Raw genomic sequence first — 11,501 nt, 5'->3', positions numbered from 1 at the left:
AGGGAAAGTGTCCATATATACAGAAAAGTACACAAATCATAAATTTGGTGAATTTTCACTAAGTGAACAGACTCGTGAACCCAGTGCCCAGATGAAGAACTAGAATAGGGCCAGTTCCCCCAGAACCCCACTGTGCCCCATCCAGTCACTCCTCCTCCCAGAGTACCTACTGTCCTGACCTCTAATGCCATGCTTCTGTTTTGCGCCATTTTTGAACTTTATATAAATACGTACTCTCTCATGTCTTTCACTCCTTGTAACAGCAGTGAGATTCCTCGTGGTGTTGGGAGTAGTCCATTGATTCTCATTGCAACTCATCCATCGTCTGACTAGAGCACAGTTCATCCCTTCTACTGTTGATGATTTCCCGGGTTGTTTCCAGTTTGGGGCTATTTCAAAGAGTCCTGCTATGCATGTTTTGGTACCTGTCTTCGAGCGAGCGTAGATATGCATTTCTGTTAGGTTTTTAGTTACGGGTGGAATTAATGTATCATAAAGTGTGTGAATGTCCAGTTGTGGTAGATACTACCTAACAAGTGTCTAGGTTACACTCCAAGCAGCAGAGTTCCTGCTGCAGTACCTCCATGACCAGTGCTTGATAGTAGGTCTTTTTCTTTTTAGGCCCTCTGGTAGGTGAGTAGACGTATCATATTGGAGTTACGTCTTTCCTGATGACCAGTAAAGTTGAGCATTTGTTCACATGCTTACATGGATATCCTCTTTTGTGAAGTGCCTATTCTACTTTTGCTCATTTTTGTTTTGAATTGTCTGCCTTGTTCTTTTTTTTTTTGAATTGTCTGCCTTTTTTTTTTTTTTTTACACTGAAATCTCTGTATAGTGTGGATACGGGTCCTTCGTTGGGCAAGTGGAATGCAAAAGTCCCCCACTCTAGGGCTTGTCGTCTCAGTCTCTTAATGGTGTCTTTTGATGAAAAGTTCTTAATCTTACTTAGTCTAGTTTATCAGTTTTGTCCTGTAAGGTTAGCAGCTTTTTGTGTCCTGTTTAGGAAATATTGCCTACTCCAAGTTCATGAAGTTTAGTCCTCCACCTTCGTTGCAACTAGAATATTAAGGCAGGATCCTTCCTTCTAATCTCTTGGTTCTTAACCTTTTGAAAATCCTGGCTCCCAGTGAGACTCTGACTAAGACTCTGGGCCCTCTGCACAGACGTGCACATGTGCGCACACTCAGCAAACCTCCCTGCAGCTTCAGGGAGTTCTCAGACTGAGGCCTGTCTGTTGGCCCCTCATTGGAGAACCCGTAACCTAGTCCAACCTGTCAGTTTGCAGATGAGGAAGTCGATGCCCAGAGACGGGGAGTCTACCTGTCCCCAGCGGGGACTAACATCCCGCTCTCCTGACTCCCATTCCAGTGCCCTTGCCAGATCAGTCCCCTGCTGCAGCCATCCTGAGAATACGTCTCTGGCAGAGCTGTCGAAGGGAGAGACTTCTTAATTAAGGGAGGTTTCTATCCACTAGCAGCAAAATATGCCTCCACGATGCCACTCGTGGACTGTGGTGTATTTACCTTAAATGTTAATCTCCCCGGAGTCTGTGAGGAAGGTTTGTGAAGCTGAGCTGGGACTCATTATGGTCGATGCCTCTTCCTCTCTCTGTGACTCAGTGCCCTGGAGTTGCTGCATTGAGCCTTACTGTGTGCAGCTACCTTGGTGTCTTGATCGGTTCTGCCTGGAATTTTAAACAGCACCTTACGTAATAAGATTCCAGTCCCAGTGCTCGAGTGGGTGAGGTTTACCCGAGTGGTTGCTCCAGGGAGAAAATTAAAATGGGTGGAGGCAGGAAAAGAAGCTCTGAGTTTCTTGACGAGTCTCGGTTTGCAGGAGTCAGTCAGTGGACAAGCGAGGCCACAGCTTCTAGAAGCATTCACTAATGACTTTATTGGTGCCCTGCCTTTTTACCTGCCGCTGCCTGCAGTGGCCTCATAAAAGGTCCTAAGTGCATGAGGCGGCCTACAGGTAACATGATCAGGTATTTTTGAGAGCGCTTACACGCCAGTGCTCAGAGCCTCCGGATCCAGTCCTGTTATACCTTGTGAGCAGTGCCCACACTACATGTCACACCTGCAGCGCAGACCACGGTCTGGATCCCAGGGTGAAAAAGACTGTTCGGATCTTTGGGCCACACCCTGAAACACAGACTGAATGATCTCATCCTCAGCACAAAGAAGGTCAAGCCCGTAACACCGTCTGCAAATGGGATCCTGTGAGTCCTGACAGACAGCAGCACCCCGCTTAGTCCATGCCGTCGGACTTCTTTCCCGTAAACTCCCCCGAGAGCCTCTCCTCTGATTTCATCAGGCACTTGTGACTCAGTAGATGGGGTGCTGGAAGGGCAGGTGTCTGAACAAGGTGCATCTGTTCCGTCACTGCAGGTGTTTACTGAGCACCTGCTGTGTGCCGGGTGCTGCACTAGGTGATGGCGAACCTGGGATGAATAGGACAAGGTCCCTGTCCTCAAGGAGCTCCTGGTGTAGGCAGAGGGACAGGAGAGCACTGTGCAATGTGGTGAGTGCTGAGCTGGGCGTCAGCACAGGTGCCATGGGACCAGGAGGAACAGTGTCTGAATCGGCCAGGGAGCCTGGTGCTTCCAGGGGAAAAATCTGAACGGGATCTCGGCATCTACCAGGCAGGGCATGGTGGGAATGCCCTTCACCGCGGGCAAACCGGCGTCACACGCAGGGACATAGCAGCAGTGCGCTGGGGGTGGTTGGGAGGCATTGGGGGCTAGAAAGGGGGCCAAGGACGCTCACTTACATATGGCATCTTGTCTTTGCCTTCCTTTCTTCTCCTTTTTCAAAGAGCTGCTAAATTCAAAGGTTGCAGCGTGCTCCTATCTGAAAGGACTCCCTTACCCCAGAAGCTTGGGTGCCTTTGGCATCCGTATCACTGCTTCAGCAGATGCGGAAATCAGTCTTTTCCCTCCCGTTGATCACGATGGCCCCCAGGGTCTCCTGGACCCTGTCAGGCCCCCAGGCTCTCCTGGAACCCCAGTCAGCCCATCGCTGTTCTACTCCAAAGATGAGTCTGATCTGAATACCACAGGACCTCCACTGAGCATCCACTCAGTAAGCCTCAGTGTTCTTACTCTCTCTTCTTTTCTCTTTTAGGCCTGAAGAAATCAGTGATTTATAGTTCTCTAAAACTGCATAAAATGTGGAAAGGATGGCTGAGAAAAACATCCTGATTTTGCTTGCTTTTATCTATGTTATGTGTAGCTGAATAAAATGATCCTTTTTGACAGAACAGCGTCTGTTACTCTGACCTATTTGGTTGAATTTGAAGAGGTCTTGGTTTGCATGATACTGTACTGGATTTTGGAAATGTATGCGTCAGACATTTATCCGGGGGGAACCAATACCTTTGAGGACTCAGCATGAGAAGAGTCCTCTTTACACACAGCACCATCTGGGCCCTGCTTTCCTGAGAGCTTCGGCTGTGGTCTGTTTGGCAACGAGGGTCAGAGGTCTAAGCAGCGGTGCACGCGCTGTGGACTGGCAGCCCCATGCTAGGGCAGGAGCTTTGGCTCTGTCTGCCTCGGCTCCATCTGCTCACTCGGTTTTCTCCAGTGAGAGCTCCAGTCAGCATCTTCCTGGATTGGGTATTTAACATTTTTCCTTGTTCTCCGTGAGGGTGTGTGGCAGTGACTCAAGTGAGGAACCTGCAACAGACCAGTGCAGAGCTTTCCCATGTAACAGGAGTGTTTGGGGAGCAGGAAACGACAAAGGACTCATCAGCTCAAAGAACTGGAAAGTCAGAGGTTGGTGGGCTTCAGAGTTGGATTGATTCAGGGGATTAACAGACCAATTTCCCTCCTTTCTCCATCCTTTGCCACGTTGACATCACACTAAGGCCAGCTCTCCTCTTAACTCTGAGACCCCTGACAACAGCCCCATCTGCATCTGGGGAGACAGGGGGAGTTCCTTTCAGAAGCCCTCTTAGAAAAGCAACAGAACTGCAGCAGTTCCCAGCAAGCCTCTGTCTGGATTCCTGGGCCCTAATGGGTAACTTGCCCATCCCTGCACCAGGAATAGCCAGGGGGAACCAGGCCAAGGAGCTTGGACCTGAGCCTGCCTCCCCTCCAGCTCATGGGCTGCAGGACGAGCTGACAGATGGATGGAAATGGGGGGATGGGGGGGAGGCAGTGTCTGTTCCCTCGCCCGGCACATCGTCTCTTCAGTCCAAGCTCAGGTTTTGTCTTTCTTTTCTCAGATTGTCTCTACCTCACCCTGTTTCCATTGCCCAGTGCTCTAGTGCAGACCCTTAGGTTCTTTTGAAAATTTGAACAATAGTTTTCTACTAATTTTTTCTACCTTTGGGTTCAGCTCATTCCAACCCAAAAGAGCTCAGGCTTAACATATGACCAAACTGGATTGAATCTTCGCTCCACCGCTGAATAGCTGTGTGACTTTGGGCAAGTTATTTAGTGTCTCTGAACAGTTTTATCATCTCTGAAAAGAGAATAACAGTACAGACCTCCTTGGGCTGTAGTGAAGGTCCTGCAAGCCAAGTGTCCTATGAACTAGGACACTGCCTGGTAGCATTCAGTAAATGTCACTTCTGTCATTACTTTCTATTATTGTTTTTGTTACTGTTTTCTTCTGCAAGTGTTTTTGTTGGGTCAGGTTCTTCCTCAAGAAGCTAAAATGATTCCCCACTGCTTATGGGATAAAATAAGTATTTCTCATCAGCCTTGGTCAGTTTGGGCTGCCATGACAGATACCACACATTGGTTGGCTTATAAACAGCAGAAATTGATTTTTCACAGTTCTGGGGCCTGGAAGTCTGACCAGGATTGCTGATATGGTCGGTTTCTGGCGAGAGCTTCTTCCTAGTTGCAGAGGCCTGTTTTCCCAGTGTCTCCTCTCACAGTAGAGCCAGCAGACCCAAAGCAAGGTCTCATGTTTCTTCTTATAAGGATACTAATCCCATTCATGAGGGTTCCACCCTCATGACCATGTTACCTGCCAAAGGCCCCACCTCTGAACATCATCACATTGGGGGTGGGGGTGGTGAGAGAATTCTGAGGGAACACAAACATTCAATTCATAACAAGATTATTCAAGACCTATAAGCTGCAAAATTGGTTCAAGATGGTGGAATAGAAGAACATGTGCTCACTCCCTCTTGCGAGAGCACCGGAATCACAACTAACTGCTGAACAGTCATCTATAGGAAGACACTGGAACTCACCAAAAAGGATACCCCACATGCAAAGACAAAGGAGAACCGCAGTGAGACGGTAGGAGGGGCACAATCACAATAAAATCAAATCCCATAACCGCTGGGTGGGTGACTCACAGACTGGAGAACACTCATACCACAGAAGTCCACCCACTGGAGTGCAGGTTCTGAGCCCCACGTCAGACTCCCCAACCTGGGGGTCCGGCAACAGGAGGAGGAATTCCCAGAGAATTAGACTGTGAAGGCTAGCGGGACTACAGGACTGGGGGAAACAGAGACTCCACTCTTGGAGGGCACACACAAAGTAGTGTGTGCATCGGGACCCAGGGGAAGGAGCAGTGACCCACACAGGAGACTTAACCAGACCTACCTGCTAGTGTTGGAGGGTCTCCTGCAGAGGCCAGGGGTGGCTGTGGCTCACCGTGGGGACAAGGACACTGGCAGCAGAAGCTCTGGGAAGTACTTGATGTGAGCCCTACCGGACTTGAGTCTGCCATTAGCCGCGCCAAAGAGCCTGTAGCCTCCAGTGCTGAGTCACCTCAGGCCAAACAACCAACAGGGAGGGAATGCAGCCCCACCCATCACCAGACAAGTGGATTAAAGTTTTACTGAGCTTTGGCCACCACCAGTCCCTCCCATCAGGAAGCTTGCACAAGCCTCTTAGATAGCCTCATCCACCAGAGGGCAGATCACAAAAGCAAGAAGACCCAGAATCCTGCAGCCTGTGGAACGAAAACCACATTCACAGAAAGACAAAATGAAAAGGCGGAGGACTATGTACCAGATGAAGGAACAAGATAAAACCCCAGGAAAACAACTAAATGAAGTGGAGATAGGAAACCTTCCAGAAAAAGAATTCAGAATAATGATAGTGAAGATGATCCAGGACCTCAGAAAAAGAATGGAGGCAAAGATTGAGAAGATGCAAGAAATGTTTAACAAAGACCTGGAAGAATTACAGAACAAACACCTAGAAAAATAAAAGAACAAACAAACAGAGATAAACAATACAATAACTGAAATGAAAAATACACTAGAAGGGATCAATAGCAGAATAACTGAGGCAGAAGGACAGATAAGTAACTTGGAAGACAGAATGGTGGAATTCACTGCTGTGGAACAGAATAAAGAAAAAAGTGAGAAGAAATGAAGACAACCTAAGAGACCTCAGGGACAGCATTGAACACACCAACATTCGCATTATTGGGGTCCCAGAAGAAGAAGAGAGAGAGAAAGGACCTGAGAAAATATTTGAAGAGATTATAATCAAAAACTTCCCTAACATGGGAAAGGAAATAGCCACCCAAGTCCAGGAAATGCAGAGAGTCCCAGGCAGGATAAACCCAAGGAGAAACACGCCAAGACACATAGTAATCAAACTGACAAAGAAAAATTATTAAAAGCAACAAGGGAAAAATGACAGGTAACATACATGGGAACTCCCATAAGGTTAACAGCTGATTTCTCAGCAGAAGCTCTACAAGCCAGAAGGGAGTGGCATGATATATTTAAAGTGATGAAAGGGAAGAACCTAGAACCAAGATTCTCTACCCGCCAAGGATATCATTCAGATTTGACGGAGAAATCAAAAGCTTTACAGATAAGCAAAAGCTAAGAGAATTCAGCACCACCAAACCAGCTCTACAACAAATGCTAAAGGAACCTCTCTAAGTGGGAAACACAAGAGAAGAAAAGGACCTACACAAACAAACTCAAAACAATTAGAAAATGGTAATAAGAACATACATATCAATAATTAGCTTAAACGTGAATGGATTAAATGCTCCAACTAAAAGACACAGGCTCACTGAATGGATACAAAAACAATACCCATATATATGCTGTCTACAGGAGACCCACTTCAGACCTAGGGATAAATACAGAATGAAAGTGAGTGGATGGAAAAAGATATTCCATACAAATGGAAATCAAAAGCTGGAGTAGCAATACTCTTGTCAGATAAAATAGATGTTAAAATAAAGAATGTTACAAGAGACAAGGAAGAACACTACATAACGATCAAGGGATCAATCCAAGAAGAAGATATAACAATTATAAATATATATGCACCCAACATAGGAACACCTCAATACATAAGGTAAGTGCTAACAGCTATAAAAGAGGAAATCGACAGTAACACAATAATAATGGGGGACTTTAACACCTCACTTACACCAATGGACAGACGATCCAGACAGAAAATAAATAAGAAAACACAAGCTTTAAATGACACAATAGACCAGATAGATTTAATTGATATTTATAGGAGATTCCATCCAAAAACAGCAGATTACACTTTCTTCTCAAGTGCACACGGAACACTCTCCAGGATAGATCACATCTTGGGTCACAAATCAAGCCTGAGTAAATTTAAGAAAATTGAATTCATATCAAGAATCTTTTCTGACCACAATGCTATGAGATTAGAAATAAATTACAGGGGAAAAATGTAATAAACACAAATACATGGAGGCTAAACAATATACTACTGAATAACCAAGAGATCACTGAAGAAATCAAAGAGGAAATCAAAAAATACCTCAAGACAAATGACAATGAAAACATGATGATCCAGAACCTGTGGGATGCAGCAAAAGCAGTTCTAAGAGGGAAGTTTATAGCATTATAGTGCTACCTCAAGAAAAAGAAAAATCTCAAATAAACAATCTAACCTTACACCTAAAGGAACTAGAGAAAGAAGAACAAACAAAACCCAAAGTTAGTAGAAGGAAAGAAATCATAAAGATCAGAGCAGAAATAAATGAAATAGAAACAAAGAAAACAATAGCAAAGATCAATAAAACTAAAAGCTGGTTCTTTGAGAAGGTATACAAAATTGATAAACTTTTAGCCAGACTCATCAAGTGAAAAGAGAGGGAGGACTCTAAAATTAGAAATGAAAAAGGAGAAGTTACAACGGACACCGCAGAAATACAAAGCCTCCTAAGAGACTACTACAAGCAACTCTATGCAAATAAAATGGTCAATCTGGAAGAAATGGACAAATTCTTTGAAAGATATAACCTTCCAAGACTGAACCAGGAAGAAACAGAAAATCTGAACAGACCAATCACAAGTAATGAAATTGAAACTGTGATTAAAAGTCTTCCAAGAAACAAAAGTCCAGGACCAGATGGCTTCACAGGTGAATTCTATCAAACATTTAGAGAAGAGCTAACACCCATCCTTCTCAAACTCTTACAAAAAATTGCAGAGGAAGGAACGCTCCCAAACTCATTCTACAAGGCCACCATCACCCTGATACTAAAATCAGACAAAGGTACTGCAAAAAAAGAAAATTACAGACTGATATCACTGATGAATATAGATGCAAAAACCCTCAACAAAATACTAGCAGACAGAATCCAACAACACATTAAAAGGATCACACACCATGATCAAGTGGGATTTATCCCAGGGATGCAAGGATTCTTCAATATACACAAGTCAATCAGTGTGATACACCATATTAACAAACAGAAGGAGAAAAACCATATGATCATCTCAATAGATGCAGAAAAAGCTTTTGAGAAAATTTAACACCGATTTATGATAAAAACTCTCCAGAAAGCGGGCATAGAGGGAACCTACCTCAACATAATAAAGGCCATATATGACAAACCCACAGCAAACATCATTCTCAATGGTGAAAAACTGAAAGCATTTGCTCTAAGATCAGGAACAAGACAAGGATGTCCACTCTCACCACTCTTATTCTACGTAGTTTTGGAAGTCCTAGCCAGTGGCAATCAGAGAAGAAAAAGAAATAAAAGGAATACAAATTGGAAAAGAAGAAGTAAAACTGTCACTGTTTGCAGATGACATGGGACTATACATAGAGAATCCTAAAGATGCCACCAGAAAACTACTAGAGCTAATCAGTGAATTTGGTAAAGTTGCAGGATACAAAATTAATGCACAGAAATTTCTTGCATTCCTGGGGACTTCCCTGGTGGCGCAGTGGTTAAGAATCTGCCTGCCAATGCAGGGGACATGGGTTCAATCCCTGGTACAGGAAGATCCCACATGCCATGGAGCAACTAAGCCCTTGTGCCACAACTACTGAGCCTGCGTGCCACAACTACTGAGCCTGCGTTCTAGAGCCCGCCTGCCACAACTACTGAGCCTGCGTTGTAGAGCCCGCATGCCACAACTACTGAAGCCTGCACGCCTAGAGCCTGTGCTCCGCAACAAGAGAAGCCACTGCAATGAGAAGCACGCACACCACAACAAAGAGTAGCCCCCACTCACCGCAACTAGAGAAAGCCTGCACACAGCAACCAAGACCCAACGCAGCCAAAACTAAATAAATAAATTTATAAAAAAAGAAAGAAAGAAATCTCTTGCATTCCTATACACTAACAATGAAAGATCAGAAAGAGAAATTAAGGAAATAATCCCATTCACCATTGCAACAAAAAGAATAAAATATCCAGGAATAAACCTACCTAAGGAGGTACTATACTCAGAAAACTGTAAGACAGTTATGAAAGAAATCAAAGATGGCACAAAGAGATGGAGAGATGTACCATGTTCTTGGATTGGAAGAATCAGTATTGTGAAAATGACTGTACTCCCCAAAGCAATCTACAGATTCAATATAATCCCTATCAAATTACCAATGGCGTTTTTTACTGAAGTAGAACAAAAAATCTTAAAATTTGTATGGAGACACAAAAGACCCCAAATAGCCAAAGCAGTCTTGAGAGAAAAAAATGAAGCTGGAGGAATCAGACTCCCTGACTTCAGACTATACTACAAAGCTACAGTAATCAAGACAATATGGTACTGGCACAAAAACAGAAATATAGATCAATGGAACAGGGCAGAAAGGCCAGAGATGACCCCACACACCTATGGTCAACTAATCTATGACAAAGGAGTCAAGGATATACAATAGAGAAAAGACAGTTTGTTCAATAAGTGGTGCTGGGAAAACTGGACAACTACATGTAAAAGAATGAAATTAGAACACTCCCTAATAGCATACACAAAAATAAACTCAAAATGGATTGAAGACCTAAATGTAAGACCGGACAGTATAAAACTCTTAGAGGAAAACATTGGAAGGACAGTTTGACATAAATCACAGCAAGATCTTTTTTGACCCACCTCCTAGAGAAATGGAAATAAAAACAAAAATAAGCAAGTGGGACCTAATGAAACTTAAAAGCTTCTGCACAGCAAAGGAAACTGTAAACAAGACAAAAAGACAACCCTCAGAATGGGAGAAGATATTTGCAAACAAATCAACAGACAAAGGATTAATCTCCAAAATATGTAAACAGCTCATGCAGCTCAATATTTAAAAAAACAACCCAATTAAAAAATGGTCAGAAGACCTAAATAGACATTTCTCCAAAGAAGACATACAGATGGCCAAGAGGCACATGAAAACTGCTCAACATCACTAATTATTAGAGAAATGCAAATCAAAACTACGAGGTATCACCTCACACCAGTTAGGATGGCCATCATCAGAAAATGTACAAACAGCAAATGCTGGAGAGGGTGTGGAGAAAAGGGAACCCTCTTGCACTGTTGGTGGGAATGTCAATTGATACAGCCACTATGGAAAACAGTATGGAGCTTCCTTAAAAAACTAAAAAAAAATTACTATATGACCCAGCAATCCCACTACTGGCCATATACCCAGAGCAAACCGTAATTCAAAAAGACACATGCACCCCAATGTTCATTGCAGCACTATTTACAATAGCCAGGTCATGGAAGCAACCTAGATACCCATCAACGTACGAATGGATAAAGAAGATGTGGTACATATATACAGTGGAATATTACCAGCCAGAAAATGGAATGAAATTGTGTCATTTGTAGAGACGTGGATGGACCTAGAGACTGTCATACAGAGTGAAGTAAGTTAGAAAGAGAAAAACAAATATCGTATATTAATGCATACATGTGGAATCTAGAAAAATGGTACAGATGAACTGGTTTGCAAGGCAGTAATAGAGGTACAGATGTAGAGAACAAATGTATGGACACTAAGGGGGGAAAGCAGGGGTGCGGGCCTGGGGGGAGTGGGATGAATTTGGAGTTTGGGATTGACATATATACAGTAATATGTATAAAATAGATAACTAATAAGAACCTGCTGTATTAAAAAATAATAAAAGTTTTTTCAGAAGCCCTATAAGCTGGCTTTATTTTAACTTTAACTTGTCCCCGCTGTATCTAATATAGCCTTTTATGTCCCCAACTAGTTTAGACAGTAAATACTCAGAAGAGCACAGAATATCAGGGTCATTTTCCAGTGTGGGGATATGTGGGTGCGAAAATGA

General features: G+C 43.6%; 1 protein-coding gene across 2 annotated transcripts in view; it reads left to right on the top strand.

The window, feature by feature from the left end:
• Nucleotides 1–3,261, top strand: part of TAMM41 (TAM41 mitochondrial translocator assembly and maintenance homolog) — a 54,656-nt gene extending 51,395 nt beyond the window's left edge. For both annotated transcript variants that reach the window (XM_007453057.1, XM_007453056.1), the window contains one exon: nucleotides 3,126–3,261. In XM_007453057.1, coding sequence (XP_007453119.1) covers nucleotides 3,126–3,202 — 77 coding nt within the window. In that variant the 3' untranslated portion in view covers nucleotides 3,203–3,261. The remainder of the gene's footprint in view (nucleotides 1–3,125) is intronic.
• The last annotated feature ends 8,240 nt before the right edge of the window (nucleotides 3,262–11,501 follow it).

This window comes from Lipotes vexillifer, unplaced genomic scaffold (assembly GCF_000442215.2).
Source record: "Lipotes vexillifer unplaced genomic scaffold, Lipotes_vexillifer_v1.1 scaffold1272, whole genome shotgun sequence".
In the NCBI taxonomy this organism is placed as follows: Eukaryota; Metazoa; Chordata; class Mammalia; order Artiodactyla; family Lipotidae; genus Lipotes; species Lipotes vexillifer.
This window is presented reverse-complemented; position numbering and strand designations above follow the sequence as displayed.